Source organism: Pipra filicauda, unplaced genomic scaffold (assembly GCF_003945595.2).
Source record: "Pipra filicauda isolate LSUMZ 115617 unplaced genomic scaffold, ASM394559v2 scaffold59_size3379749_pilon, whole genome shotgun sequence".
Classification (NCBI taxonomy): domain Eukaryota; kingdom Metazoa; phylum Chordata; class Aves; order Passeriformes; family Pipridae; genus Pipra; species Pipra filicauda.
In genome coordinates, this window is record NW_024104753.1 from 1,368,808 (window position 1) to 1,384,906 (window position 16,099).

General features: G+C 37.6%; 1 protein-coding gene across 4 annotated transcripts in view; it reads left to right on the forward strand.

The window, feature by feature from the left end:
* ROBO1 (roundabout guidance receptor 1) overlaps window positions 1–15,830 on the forward strand; it is a 715,278-nt gene extending 699,448 nt beyond the window's left edge. For all 4 annotated transcript variants that reach the window (XM_027710067.2, XM_039387924.1, XM_039387925.1 and 1 more), the window contains 5 exons: window positions 2,335–2,744; window positions 4,419–4,571; window positions 11,768–12,076; window positions 13,338–13,540; window positions 14,145–15,830. In XM_027710067.2, the coding sequence (XP_027565868.1) occupies window positions 2,335–2,744; window positions 4,419–4,571; window positions 11,768–12,076; window positions 13,338–13,540; window positions 14,145–14,159 (1,090 nt within the window). In that variant the 3' untranslated portion in view covers window positions 14,160–15,830. The remainder of the gene's footprint in view (window positions 1–2,334; window positions 2,745–4,418; window positions 4,572–11,767; window positions 12,077–13,337; window positions 13,541–14,144) is intronic.
* Window positions 15,831–16,099: the final 269 nt, after the last annotated feature.

Below are 16,099 nucleotides of genomic sequence, written 5' to 3' on the forward strand. Positions count from 1 at the left end.
TGTTTCCCATTTTTTAAGTAAGCAGTAGTTATGAATCTTTATCAAAAGGGCCTATATCTGCTTTTACTTTTGCTCCCCACTTCTGCCTTGGTTTGTTTTCTTTACTCTTTGTGTTAACACTTCTTGTGCTGTGTATTTTTCCTCTATCTTCCTGAGTCTTTAAAATTACTCTTTTTATTAGGAGATGGCTAATAATATTTTCCTGTAATTTCCATTGGCCTTGATATGTTGGTCCACAGAAGCGTTAAATTTGCCTTTTCTGTCTTTTTTCAAACATTGTTTCTTTTCTTTTTGCTGTATCCATCTCATCAGTTTTAAAATATTCGTATCGTTCTATTTATTTGATTTGTAAGGCTTGGCTGACTGCCTGTTCCATCTAATGGCTTTGATATGACCCATGGCTTCTGTGTAGGAGTTGGGTGTACTGTGCTCAACAGCTGTAGCCCATTCTGGAAGGGGCAGTTCCATTTTGAACATGGCGTGACAATACTTTGGAATTAAGAATAGATTACAAGTGGTGTCTCTCTGTATTAATTTCAGGAGTTTTGTAAATGGTGGTTTTATACTGAAAATAATGTCTAACATACTGTTTGTCATACCTTTCATGAGCTTTACTTGTAGTTCTGCTGAATATTTGCTCAATTCCTGATCAGAACCAAGCACCTAGAATAGCATTCTGGTAGTGATGGTGTACTGTAATATTTCTCTGTCTGGTCAGCTTGGTAGAAATATAGCAAACTGAAACAGAAATCCATGCTCTAGAAGAGTCAACAAGGAGAGAAAAAACTCTAAAGATTTAGTGGTATAGCAGATGCTATCAATGTTAAAGAGAGAGCTGAGATAGGACAGTGTCCCTGTGAAAGTGAGAACCACTGCATCAGATAAAGTGGAAGAAGTATTGTTAATTCCATATGCCCATGAACCAGCTGCTCTCAATTGGCCTGTCCTCAAAGACTGGCAGCCAAGCTATATTTTCAAGAACCCTAATGTATTTTGTAAACAGTTGCCTGTCCTCTAATACTAAAACCTGGAGAATAGGAAGCCTGGCAAATATATCACAGGGACAATTGTCACAAGAGCTTTAAATTAAGGCAGTAAAACTTTGTTGGGCAAGGTCTCTAGTCAAAGCAGGTAGAGATTCCCAGGCATCAACAGCTTCTGGGATTTGGGAGTGGGGAAGTGGTGTTATTAAATGATTATTGGATATATATCTGTAAGTGACCTGTTCTTTATTCTGTCCAGTACTTAATACAGCAAGTGAAAAACAGTGGCTAGATGATGTAGTCCAGGGAGGTTCCAACTTGCTCTTGCCTTCCAAAATTGATATGTATTCCTACTTATTAATTTTTTTTAAATTGCATGTCACACATGCAAAAAAAATATTATTTTATGAGAGTCATCATTTCTCAATGAGATAATAAAACTGACAAAAGAAAGTTACTGTGGAAATTTTCAAATTTTACTGCAGGCTGCAGTAAAAATTCCTGGTGAGCAAAGCTAACAGGACAACCATTATTGCAGAAAGTATGTTTTCCTGTCAGAGAAATGGCAGTTAAAGATCATGTCTGTGGCCCAGTGAAGAACTAATGACCATGTTGCTATCTGGGACTTCTGAGTGAAGTATTAACTAAACTTGAACATAGATCTAATGATATCTAATACTTTGCCTCTTTAAACTTGACACACCATTACTGACAAATTAAGATCAAAATAAATTAACCTATACCTCTACATGCATTTTGGTGTCCCTAACATCAAAAACTAACATTACAGTAGAGAATTCTTTCTTTATTTTATCACCTAGACCAATTTAAAATATAATGAAATAGCAATCTCTCTTTTCATATCTTTCTGAATCACTGGGGTGGGTGGAGGGAAGACAACTTTTACAGAGCAATTTGTTTGGATAGATGCATTTCTTGATGTCAATTGTTTAAGCTTATAGAGATATACAGACATTTCTTTTGCTCATACTCTCAAGGGTGCACAAGTAATTTTTTTAATGGTCATGTGATCTGTAACCACCTCTTTGCTTAGTTGTACATGTACTACCTTAGGGAAATTGAACAGCTTAATGCAAAATAAGCCCATTTTCATTAAAGTTAGTGATAAAGGAGCCATATTCAGATGTCTTTGTGACATAACTGTCAATTCTGATTTACAGCAAAAATAAGAACTAAAAAGCAAACAGTGCTGAACTTTCCAGATATAAATTCTGGTGATTTAAAAAGGCAGGTCAAGCTTGCTGGGAAATAAAAGAAGTGTTTTCATCAGCCTCCTATTTCCTCTGACTGTGTTAAGTGGCTTCAATTCTTCCCTTGTATTTTTGTGCAGACGTCAACCTGTGAGTCCTCCGCCCCCTCCAAGGCCCATCTCCCCACCACATACCTACGGATACATCTCAGGGCCCTTGGTCTCTGACATGGATACCGACGCACCGGAGGAGGAGGAGGATGAGGCCGATATAGAGGTTGCCAAGATGCAAAACAGGAGGCTCCTTTTGCGCGGCCTCGAGCAGACCCCTGCCTCCAGCGTTGGGGATTTGGAGAGCTCTGTGACAGGGTCCATGATCAATGGCTGGGGTTCAGCCTCTGAAGAAGACAACATCTCGAGCGGGCGGTCCAGTGTCAGCTCCTCCGACGGATCGTTTTTTACCGATGCAGATTTTGCACAGGCTGTGGCAGCAGCTGCGGAATACGCTGGTCTGAAAGTAGCCAGGCGTCAGATGCAGGATGCAGCAGGAGGTGAGTTTGATGGGAGGAGGAAAAAAGTGGCCATTGTGAGTTGAATCTACCCACAGACGCTTTCTGCATTCCTGTTCTTAGAATGTTCAGAAATTCAGGTGTGGAGGCTGTGCCTTAACACTTGTGGAAGTGTCAGGAAAAGTTTTTGTGAAACAGTCCAAATAAATTGCTGCCCTACATTGCTTTTCATAAGTAGCTCCTAATCTTTTGGTCTCATTGACTACTGACAAACCTCAACCCTGCTGGTGGATTTGCACCCAGAACTGAATGAGGGGAAAAAAAACCAACAGAAAAAGGCTCACAGAATTCTATCATGTCCTAGTACAAGGCTCCCAGTGTTTTCAGTCACTCTTCATGAGATTTAATCCCTCTGTACTGAAATGTCCAATAAAGAGTAAACCTATTTTTTCAAATCCCCTGGATTTGAAAAAAAAATAATGTTTTTCTTTTGAGGAATCCTGTTCAACCTCTTTCTGCTGTGTTATTGGGACAAGCTGGCTTTGTGTTGGTTTCATAATTTGACAGATGTTATGAGTTGCAGTTTGGATTATAGATCATGCATGTGCAGCAAGGCCTTATGCATATGTTTTTTCCTTTTTCCTTTCTCCTGAATCACCATTGAACATATGAAATACGATATTTGAAATACAATATACTGGGTATATACAGGTAATCAGTAACCTGACTAGACCAAATGGATATTGCTATAGTTCAGCTAAGAAATGAGAATACAGCAGGCTGGGATACAAGTTTCATGTTTTGACAACCAGTCCTATTAAACTGCCAGACCTGGAGAAGACGTACTCTGTCACAAGTGTGTCCACTCTTGACTCCACAGATTTTCAACCTTCCTCCCATTTCTGATATCCTCTCCCAGTTAACAGTCCTTTGTTCCATTTCAACACAGCTGTTCATCATGAAGAGTGAGAGGGGAGGTAATTTAGTAATTCTGGACGAAATCCTGGCCGATTGAAGTAGGTAGCAAAACTCCCATTCATAGCCACATGGCCAGGATTTTATCCATTCTGTACACATAAATATGAGTGTTTACATGTGTGTAGGTTTATGTATTTACTAAAGGTCTTTTTATACCCAGTTTCTAATAATTTTGCAACAGTTAAGTCCATGTTATATAATGATTTCTATATACTGATATTACCTCTGCCTCACTACACATCCTAAAGATGTGACACTGCTTATCTGCAAATAAGCTGTGATGAAATCCAGTCCTACAGTTCCTGATAATTCACTCAAGGCGGCAGAGGGGGCTTCTGTACCTGAGACCTGCTGGTGACTTGCTCTGCTTATGGCACCTGTGAACTCACGTGGCCCAAGCTAGGGGAGGTGAAACCTGTCTGGAAAGGGAAACATTTTGCTGTTTTCAGAAAGTTGCAGGGTGGGAATGCTGCTTGTGCTTGCCTGCCAATGGAGTTCATGCTCCTGGGGCAGGAGCTACCAGCTACTAAGCAGCTGGGTAATTTCTGTGCAACTAAGCCAGCCTGCCTACTAATAGCAAATGCTCTGATTTAGTTACAGATCACTCTAAAACTGGATTAATTTTACTATTGTTCCAGCAGTGTCTTTTTAGGTTTTGTATAACTTAGTCATTCTACTGTTAAAAAAAGTGAAGGGTCTTAGATAAGGAAAATAATACTGTTCTGTAACAATTTCCAGGCCGTAGACATTTCCATGCATCACACTGTCCTAGACCCACCAGCCCCGTATCTACCGACAGCAACATGAGTGCTGTTGTAATACAGAAGGTCCGACCTGCCAAAAAGCAAAAACACCAGCCAGGACATCTGCGCAGAGAAGTCTACACAGATGGTGAGTCCACTGAAACGGTTGAAAACGTCAGTGAACCTTTCTAAATATCCATTCAGCCCGTGTGTGTGAAATTTTTCCACAGAGATAGCATTATGTTTCAGAATCCAGTGATTTGTGTTTCCTGTTGCTAAACACGCTGAACAGATTAATCATTTTAAATGCCAGAGTTCCTTAATACCGTACATTGATGCTTCCACTCCAGAGCCTTGCACCTGTTTTCTATAGTGTCCTAATCGGCTAATTACCGTCATTATTTAAGAGCCCAGATAGCATAAATAGTACAGTCATTGAGAATAATGTGTGGTTAGGATTAAAATCTTCATTCACGTGACCGACTATTAAAACCTTCAGAATTTGTCTTTTCCTGAAAAAAACAGTTCACCATCCCGGTGGTGGACAACACAAATCACTGAATTCTAATCCTGACCACGGCGTTGTTGCAAGCGGTTACCTTGTGAGTAAAAGCAAATCTAATCATCTTCTCTCGTGCCTTCACACACAATATCAACTCTTGCTGAAAAGGTAGTGCTTGTATTCTCTTGGGGGTGTAGGAGGATAATGCAAACATTGTGATGTTTTCTAGAGAGAGCCTTTAATGAAAATGCCTCAGGTGGTGCAGCTTTTATTAAAGCACTACCTTCCAGTTTTATAAAACAACCCGCGGGCTTTGTTGGAAATTCATGTAAGATAAATTCTCCAAGACTTAACTCATCTTGTCAAGTTTGCTGAATTTGCTAACAGGGGAGGGTGGGGGGGTAGGGAAAAGAAAGGCATCGCTCCCCCACCTCCTCTGCAACAACAATCTGATTAGGACTTTCATTACCAGTCTGAAATTTTTCAAAGAGGGGCATCATTTGCCATTATCATATGAAAGCCTAATATTATAGATCCTTATCCGGGGTTACAAGAAGGGAGTTTTGAACCACTTCTCCCTGTGATTCCTGCCACTTGATGAAAAAATTTAATACAAAGCTCAAAGCACGATGAGCAGAAGTAATTTAGCAATGAGTGGTTGTCCGTGCTATTATCTGTACTTTATTCTGAGTATTTTCTCTCAGTAGCATCTATCTGATATTAGGCTGCGTTAAATACTGGCATGACACAGTGCACCTGGGCCTCTTGGCTTCTGCCCAGGCCCCTTCTGTCAGTGAAACTGAGCTGTTGGAATATTATCTGATTTCGAGAGGTTGTTACAGTGGTTTTGTGCGTGTTTGCTTCTGTGAAAGGACAACACAAGGTGTAAATCCCAAAACTGTACCAGAAACGTTATGTTTATGAGACTCTTGTAATGGCGTTTCACAAGATTTTATTGACGTTTTATCGGCTTTTATTCTTTTGAAGAGAATGCTCTTCGCTAAATAATTGGCAGAGCATCAAACCTCGATACTAACACAACAGCTAGGACATCAGAAATAAAATCTGGACAGGAGTTTTATGTGGCCATTTGCTTCTAACACAGGGATAAATAAGAGGTGGGTCTTATTTGATGATGGGTTTTTGTAAAAGTAGTTATACAGAGCTAAATCATAGAGCATCATCATTAGATGTTGCAATAGATTTGACAATCATGATCAATATTTGTTTTGTGTTATGTAGCACCTGCTTACTTCAGCATATTTTCTAATTAGGAAAGAATTTCCACTAACCTCTGTAAGAGTGCAATACAGTGTGGTCATTCAGGGAATAGCAAATTATGGCTTTAATTTCTGCAGATCCAATAAAACCCAGTTCAAAGGTTGAAGGGCTTGTTTGGATTTGATTTTTTTTTAATTATTTTTTCCCCCTCAGTCTATTTACATAGGCATATTTGGAACCTTAATGTAGACTCTAACCATTCGTTTTAATAGCCACATCTAGTATTATTGTGTCATGTTAGAATTAGCTATAAAATAACATTTACTAATTGTTTTCCTTAAGTGGAGAAAACCATGATGGATGCATGAATGAAACATTTAAGCACCATTGACCTTTCCCAGATATACTTAGGTTTTTCCATTGGCTTATTGTCACAATATTATTTATCATCTTTATAAAGGAATGCCTGATAGAACGATTTTTTATTTCCTCATAGTGGGTGAACATACATGTGTTTTTAGTAGAGGCAAAAAAAGCAGATATTCTGAATTCAAGAATTTGTTGGTTGCTAGAAGCATTCCATAACTACTAAAAGGAGAAAAATACATTGTTTCATTACTTTCTCAGCCTTTAAGATGGAATTTACTTTCACACATAAAGAATCTTCTGCTGTTCCCAAATTACCTGAATTAGTATTTGCCAGAAGTTTCATGAAATACCAGTGTCATGAAGAATTTAAATGATTAGTTGACAGAAAGGGTATATAAATAAATGTTTGTATGAGTGATTGAAAATGCCAAGAGTATTATCAGCAGCAATATATGTAAGTCTTAAAAAATTCTTTGGTGTTTTTTTTTTCTTTGTACAGCAAGATTTGTGAAAGAGATTGGTATTTCTGAAGGTGTGTTTGTTACTAATGTACCAGTAAAAGGTCTACTATAGTAGAGGAGAGTGGTCTCTGATCTACTCTGCATTGTACAAGTAGTAACAGTTTTGTATTTTCTGTGAGCATTAGTTCAAATCACATAAAGTTGCTACTTTATGTGAAACGGGATTTCGGCTCATTTGTTTTGTTCCTTGACAGTCATCCAGACACTGAAATGTTCTTCATATTTGTTGCTAAAAATCTTTGCTCAGTAGGTGGTAAGGATTAAAATGTATGAATTTTTAATTGCTCTTCCTCTGGCCTTTTAAGATAGCTTACTAAGAGAGCATTGCATGAACCAACTAGCAGACGGATCCTCCTTCTCAACCTTGTCTGACCTACTTACATATTTAATTTAAGAAACCAAACTTTAAAAGAATACATTTGTCTTTTCTAAATATATATATATATAAAAGTCTCTTCTGAAGTGTCTTGAATTGATTTATCAGTAGTTACAAGCCCTCAGAATTGTAAGCATTTGGATAAAAAGGATAAAAGTACTTTGCCATTGTTTCAGTTCGTTGGGTCTTTCAATAGAAATTATGCCATTGACAGTTCACATGAGATTTTAAAAAATCTTGATTCTTTTTTTTTTTAAATCTCTAACTGACAAAAAGTACTAAACATTTTCACAACTGACTGGTTGAGACTATAACTGAGTTATTTAGCTGTGTTACCAGTGACATGACGTGAGGGCAGCTGAATTTCTCACAAAAGGCAATTGAACATCTGCCAGATATTCCTCGAATTTTCATTTGGAAATGTTAAGCCATTATCCATGCCAACACCATTTGTACTTTTGTCTCCTTCTGCCTATGCAGTACAAAAAAACCTACTCTGTACAAAAAACAATTCAGCAAGGTAGAAAATAAGTAGGACTGCATTTCTTACCTCTGCTAAAAATCAGCTTGTTATTGAATGATCATAATTTTCAGATACTTGCCCTTTTCTCAGTCCTTACTTCTGGGTCCATTGTGAGATATTTGATATCTTGTAAATACTGATTTTGATACTGAGGGAGGTTTTGTGGAATGAAAACCATTTTGCTAATTATGTAAATGTAGATTAAAAAAAAAGGCAATAACCCATTGCCTTTATGCATCATATTGGGTTTTGCTGTATCTATTTGTTCATCTGATTATTGTGTACAATCTGAGCCATGCTTCTTGAAAGACAAAGCATGAAAATAGCTTCAGTACATGAATAATAGTAGCTCAGATTAAGATGTATCTAGGCATCTTAAATGCTCTTAAAGCTTTTTGTAAGTCAGGAGCAATATTCAGTTTTGCATGCCTGCACAAACACGCATTAGAAAAAATTCACTTCGTACCTTATAGAATCATAGAATGTCCTAGGTTTGAAGGGACCTTAAAGATCATCCAGTTCTAACCCCTCTGCTGTGGGCAGGGACACCTTCCACTTGATCAGGTTGCTCAGAGCCCCATCCAGCCTGACCTTGAGCACGTCCATGGATTTTCTCCAATATTGCATCAAATCTGTAACTCTGCTCTTTTCTTCAGGGTATGACTGTGGAGATCTGCAGCCTGATAAAGAGTTTAAAAGAGAGAGTTGCCTAATAAGGCTTCATTTGTCACTACTTACAATTCATCTTTTTGTGCTTATTTGTGGTTTTTCCACTTTAGTGTCAAACTAATTTAGCAGATTATTTTTCCTCTGCTTATCCCATGGTTCCTGTATATGTTCTCATTTAGAAAATTATCATCACTCCTTTCAAAAGACATATCTGGAAGGTTTCTCCTGTAGACTGTGCTATGAAATGGCATCCATTAATTGTTTGAGTTACATGGGAAGCAGTACAAGTAATACATGACATGAATTAAACATGTGAGCACAGCTGACCTTTAACAAATACTTCTGAGTTCTTGATATTGGTTTGATGTTGCTTTGTGATTTACTTTTTATTCCTTACAATGGAAGCTTCCATTTTGCTTTTAATAAGGAGTGTGCCAGTTTGTACTCGAGGAGGCAGATTGAATCTGGATTTTCTCTGTGATCTGAGCTGTTAAAATAAATACCACAGGGGTGTAATGGTGTTGACCTCTGAAAAGGGTTTTTTTTTTCCTCTGTAAAGGATTCTTCTCAGCGAGAAGTACTGTGTTATAATGAAGATTTTTATAGTTTCCCTGCAGGTTGCAAAAACGTTCTCAAAAGAGAATATCACTTTTCTTTAGTTATTGCTGTACCATAGAGCTGCTGCCGGTTTATGAAACTTTTTATATCGATGCATCTTTCCTTTCCATAGTCAAGATTTAACACCACTTTGTTCATTGCCCTGTGCAGCTGGATAGAATTCTTGAATGAAGTAGTTTGTTCCAGGTTGTGTTTTATAGGCTACAGGAAAGATGCTGTTCCTTCTCTTTGGTATTCAGCCAGTGCCCTGCCGTGCCACACTTGTTGGACACTGGCTCCAGGGGTGGCTGAAAAGGCTGATGTTAAGTACCTACACTCCCTTTACATCAGCAGGCTCAGCAGAATGGCTCTTCAGTGCTCTGGTAACTTTATAACAGAGACAGTGAATGGGGCATGTGAGACCCAGGACATTGCGTGAACAGCTGTGGTTCCAGAAGCCTACACTTCTGGGTTTGAGTGTCTTCATCCACTTCTGAATCAGTGTATCCTCTTCTGAGAGAAGGAATATTGTGAGAGCAAAGTTTTCCTCAGAAAGGAAAACATTGTTTGAATCTCTACAGCCTGATACAGACTTTATCTTATTTTTTAAATCTTGTCCAAATTCTGTAATTGTTACAAGTCTGGAGCTGACATGGCCTTATGCACTGGGCTTTCAAGGAACATATTACACACTAGTCTGAGGTCTCAGTCAGGCTTCACACAAATTTTAACATAGTTGTTGAATTGTAGAAGGTTATGTACTTCTCCAGACCAACACTTTTTGCAGCAGGTATTGACACTTAAGATCTCATGGACCGCTCTGTGGACCCTTGGGATCCAGAAATCCAAATTTGCATCTGCGGGACTGGGCAGCCCTGTGAAAGTGGTTTGGTTTGCTCTTTGGTGGCAGGACCTCACAGGGCAATTTTAGGAGAGGTAGTCTGAGTGCTACTCCAATGGCTGGAATTACAAAGTTACGTTGCTAAGGTTGTGTACTGAGCAGAGGTTACCTCTGTAAACCATGTCTAAGCAGTTATGGATAACAAAAGAATGCAACATAATTAATTCTGCGCTTTCTTGCCAAAATATATTGTATTTCATATCTTACTGAGTCAGAAGTTGGGTCTCCATTTCGGTTTTAGTTTCCTCAGATAAACAAGTCCAGCCCATTGCCCAGAGATCTGCCTTTTATATTGCAGTCTATAATCTATATATTTCCCATTCCATAAATGAAATTATTTTCATAGAATCATAAAATACCCTGAGTTGGAAGGGACCCACAAGGATCATCTGAATTGATATGTATATGTTAGATGCCTATTTTTTCTTGTTCAGGAGTACTACCTTTATTTTTGGCCCAATTTAGTTAAATTTTGGTTGAAAAATTCTCTTGAATAGACTGAGAATTAGCTGTATATATAGTGATGGTGTCTGAAAAACACAGCTGCTCCAAGATTTTTCTGGAAGTAGAAAGAATGAATGCATGGTATTATAAAATGCTGAAGTTACGTTTTTTAATAGTGCCATTATTTTCTTTTTTAACAATCTCACTTGAGAATATTAGTCTCAGAAACGTCTATGTCATCTCACCTTTTTTAACCAGTTCTCTTATATCCATGTGAATTGTTCCTACAGCTTTGTTGTGACCTGCTTTTGTGTTGTTGCTTCCTTGCTCGACTTCTATATTTTTTCTTCGCATTTTATATTCCACAGAGCACTGTTGAATCCTGATAAACAATTTGCGCATTCTAGTTTTATGTCTTAATGCAGGAATAGACAAATACAACAAAGTAAAATATATGCATGCTTTATAAATAGTATTTTAAAATATTCAGAATTTTAGAACCCCTTAAGGTGTGCTAATTTAAGAAATTAAATTTTAAAGTCCTGTGTGTCTTGTCTTTTTTTTTTTTTTTTTTGTTCTTCCTGAGAGCTTGTTACTTCATTGGCTGACTGTATTATTTTTTTTTTAATATCTCATGACATACCCACAGGCATCAAGGACATATATGTTAGTTTAACCTATTATTTTGAAAGAAAAATTCAATAATTAATATATAATTATATATAAATATCCTTATATTTATATATAAGTCAGCAGTGGATCTGATATACATTCTTAGACCCCAGCTAGCTTGCTTTAATGCTCGCTACACCGAAGACCTTGAGCAATTATAGCACAAGCTGCTGTGCTCTTGAATGGACTTAGCAAAAATGATAAATATCAGCGATATCATGTTAGTATCCTTAATTCTGTGTTGATATTCATAACTGGCATGTTAATATTCATGTGCTTAAAGTTTATTGCAGTTTTTGGTAAGTGATTTTTAAGAAAATATCGTGATTTGAAAAGGCAGGGAGAGGTTTTACTTTGTGTTTTCAGAGGTTAAGCTTCAGAAAAGCAGTTTGAACAGTAACATAACATTTTTTGGAGTGGAGAGAGGAGGGCAGAGGGAGGGCTGAAAGTAAACAGGGCATCTGTTTCTTCAGTTCAAGTTAAATATTTTGTCTTAATTTCGCTGGTGTATGATGTCATCATAATCATTATTCTCTTTCCACTCTGTAGACTTGCCACCTCCTCCTGTGCCACCTCCGGCTATAAAATCACCAACGGCCCAGTCCAAATCCCAGCTGGAGGTGCGGCCGGTCATGCTGCCAAAACTTGCTTCTATAGAGGCGAGGACAGACAGGTCTGCGGAAAGGAAAGGAGCCAGCTACAAGGGGAGGGACGGGATGGACGGGAGGCAGCACTCGGACGTGCGGACGAACTCGGGGGAGCGGAGAGAACCCCAGGAACAGCAGAGCGACGGGAAACTGCGAGGAAACAAAGCACCAAAACGAGACGGCACACCAGCAAAAACTCATCTTCTTCAAGGTTGTTTTGCCTGCCCTGGGTTTACTGAAGTGTTAGGTGCTGATCACAGGGAACAGGCCAGCTCTTCTCAGGCTGCTGAAGTGAAGTTAGATCTGCTGAATTGCCACCATTTTATTGTGATTACACAGTGTTAATTTAGGTCACATTGCAGGTTCTTGTTAGGGTAAAATGGAAATACAAGCTTAGGAAAAGCAGGTTTTCTATCTTACTGTCCTTAGACCCATCATGTATTAAAGCTAATGCTTAGGAAGCCCGAACAGAAATATTCCTTGAGAGTTGTAAGGATCAGTGTCCTTGCTCCTACCTATACATTTATAGTCTAGTTATATTTAATCTGTCTGATTATTATCTGATTTATAAGAGAACTGAGTAAAGTCAGATAGAGATCTGTAAGGCAGATACTTAACTTTTCTGCTGAAGAATCTGCCCTTGGCCCCTTTTGCCGATTCACAAAGGAGAAAAGGGCCAGAATGATACCTGGTCCTGCTTAAAGCATAAGAAAGCCCTAATAGTCAAGCATTAATTTTAGTATTTATAACTGACATGGCAGTGTATGAGTTAGATGTAGTCAAAGTAATCTCTTGTATATGGAATTTGGTAAGATTACTAATTAATGGAACGTGATTAATGGGACTTGGCAAGTGTTCACTAAGACTTTTAGCACAGATTGATACAAATGCCTGGTCCTTGCTACCTGCAGGTATCCATGGGTAATATCAGGGGTAGTAAGTTGGTTCAATGGACACATGAGTAAGAGTTTGGTTACAGTGAATTGCTATAGAGAAAAGTTATTAGAAGGTTACCATAGAGGATGATGCTGAAATTTTGAAACATGACCACTAACTGTGGTTCAAACTCAGTCCAGAAAATGCAGGGTCCAGTATTTATATGGAATGAGTTCCTTGTATCATACATATATTGTCATTTCCTCCTACTCAGTCATATGGAAAATATACTACAAGGAGTGTTTTTTTCATTTTCCTGTAGAACATAGAGCAAGGATCCTAAATTGAAATGAAGTGGACAGTAATCATGAATTAATTTTTCTGTGGAGAATGTTACCGTGTAAATACTATAAATTTCCTCAAGAAAGCTTCTATAATGCTGTTATGGAAACAGTGTATTTCATATTCCTTTCAGGCATCACTTTAAACCTCCTGGGAATCATAAAAACTAAAATAGATCAACTGCATGCAGAAATTTTAGGTTCCTGGTATCACTAGGCTTGTAACCATAACAATGTATGCATTTAATTATACAGAGGACATCCTGCCATATTCTAGACCAACGTTTCCAACATCAAATAATCCTAGAGATCCCAGCTCCTCCAGCTCTATGTCATCAAGAGGATCAGGAGGCAGACAGAGGGCAGATCAAGTAAATCTAGCCCGAAGGAATGTTGCGGAAATGCAAGTACTGGGAGCGTATGAACAAGGAGAAGAGGAAGAAGAAGAAGAGATGGAGGTAACTGCAGTTGTAATGCTGAAGATGACAGAATAAGGCTATTTTCTGTGTTCAGACAGATGCCAAGAAAAAACACTTTTGAACCAGAAATATTTCTGTTCAGAAAAATTTATCTGTCTATTAAAGTTATACCCAACTCAAGAAAATAAACTTTAAGAATGTGTCAAAACCATAAAAACCAAATAATATATAGCACAATATAATTGTCAACACACTAAAACTTATGGAATAGAACTTGCAGAAATACATTATTTTAAAGTGCACTTTACCTTTTCCAGATTCTTTTGAAAGTGAAAATAAAGAACTAGAGCATCTAAGAACACCTTGACATCACCTTTCACAGTTTTTAATAGTTTATCATTCTGTATTTTTTCAGATATTGATAAATGAACTTTTTTCTTTTTTTTTTTTTCTGCCTAATGATATTAATTCAATTTAAATCCTGATTGTAGAAAGGGTGGCCAACATACAGTCACACTGCTGTGCGTAATTAAAAGTAGTAATTATCATGTAAAGGTAGCAAATCTCTAAGAGGTACGTAAAAAAATTTAAAAAATAAAATTTAACATGTAGTAATTTATGTCCTTTTTTTTTTTTAATACAGGAAACAGAAAGCTGAAGACAGCGACATGTACTGTAACAGGCTTTTAAAATCTGATCAGAAAAAAAAAAATCACTTAAGATGCCTCAAGTCTGATGATGTTTGACGCCAGAAATAATGTTCAGTGCAATCAGAGTGTACAATTTTTCCTTTTTTTTCTTCATGCCATCAGATTGCTAGTTTTTTTATTTTACTCTTTCTTTCTAAGCCCTCCTTACTAGGAACGGCCCCTGCCTGTTCCGTAACGCTAAAGCGCATCCCCTTCACTGCCCGAGAAGGCAGGTCAGCTGCTCTTCGTGGTACTTGGGCCAGCTGCTGCTTCTGGAGTAGAACAGAAGGGAATTCCAGAGCCTGGGATCCCGAGGTTTCTCCCCAGTGAGGCGGTGCTCAGTGCACTGCCGGCACACCAGTGAGCCAGTGATTAAAAAGATCCCCAAAGTGAGCATCCTGCAGAGCATCCTTTGGTTCTTGGGGTTTCATCTGCAGTCAGGGCAAATGGTACCTTGCCATTCCAATACAGACTGTGTGTCTTTGTTTTCTGCCAGTCTCTTGCTAACCTTCTGCAGATGATACAGTTTGACGAATGCAAGTAAAATTAATTTGGGATGATGTGGCTCTTATTGTAAATATGTACTCATTTTAAATCCCCTGTGGTACTTTGATTTGTCTTTCCATTTTCATCATTAAGTACATTCTTATTAAAAATGTCCTTTGGGATAGGCAGGAGGTAAGCCAATGTGATTGCTATTTGCCTAATCATAGCATGAGCAAGGTTATCTGAAACTTTTTCTAATTTTCAGTTTCAACAATGCTTATGAAAAGAAAATCAATGGACATTTTTAATAATGATTAGGTAATATCATCAACTGTTACTGGCCCAAATCTCAGACCTCTACTTGTGTCAATTCACCTTAAAGAAGAAGTGCCACTTAAAGAAGTTTTGTTTGATCTTGGCGATGAATTTTTTTGTAATGCACTGCTTATCTTTTTTTTTTTTTTTTGGTTTTAAAAGCACAATCACTAGACTTTGTTTGTAAACCATTGTAACTATTAACCTTTTTTTTTGTCTTATTGAAAATGTTAAGCATTTGTTTGGGATATTTTTCATCTTTTTGTTAATGCTCTATGTTTGTATTTGGAATATTTGAATGATGACAGACGGTAAAGTAGCAAATGTAAATGTGGGCCATAATCAAAACACTTCTCACTTTTCCTGGACTTACAGAAAATTACCAATTTTTCTGTGGCCTCTCTCAACATTGGATTATCATTAAAGCTGAAATAGAGGCATTAGTTGCATTGAATTTGCCAAATGATGTCCTCTGTCTGTAGATTTTATGATCTTTTTTGTAATTATAAAATTTCTTTGTCATTGGTGCTAATGGAAAAATGTGTGTTTGTTTATTGACAGCTATCAGGACTAGCCCCAATGGAAAAAAAAAAAAAAAAGAAGAAAAAAAAAAGTGTTTTGGTGTTTACCGAGGACTGAAATTTTTCATTTAGCTAATTTTTAAAGAAAGGTTCCATAGAAAGGATGTGCAGTACTAAAGGAAAAATCCATGTGATTAATGTTTTCATTATGTTCATGTAAGAAACCTCATATTTTAGCCATAATTTTGCATACTGAGGATCCAATAATCAGAAAAGTAATTTTTGTCACATTATTTATTAAAAATGTTCTCAAATACATTATCTTTCTTGCATAGTTTCTTGTGTTCCCTGAAACATAATTTTAGGGGCAACTCTCATCTTATTTCTATTGGTAAGAGTCAGAATCTGCTCCACTGAAATCATGCAGTTACAGTAGCATGAGCAAAGTGGGAGAGCTGGATGCAGCCTAAGATTTTGTATAATTACAATTGATTGCCTTAAAGATCTGATTTCTGGGCGCTTCATGAACTGTGATAATGAAAACTTCCCTTAGCCTGCCAGTTTCCAGAGAGAGCTGATGACGAAAA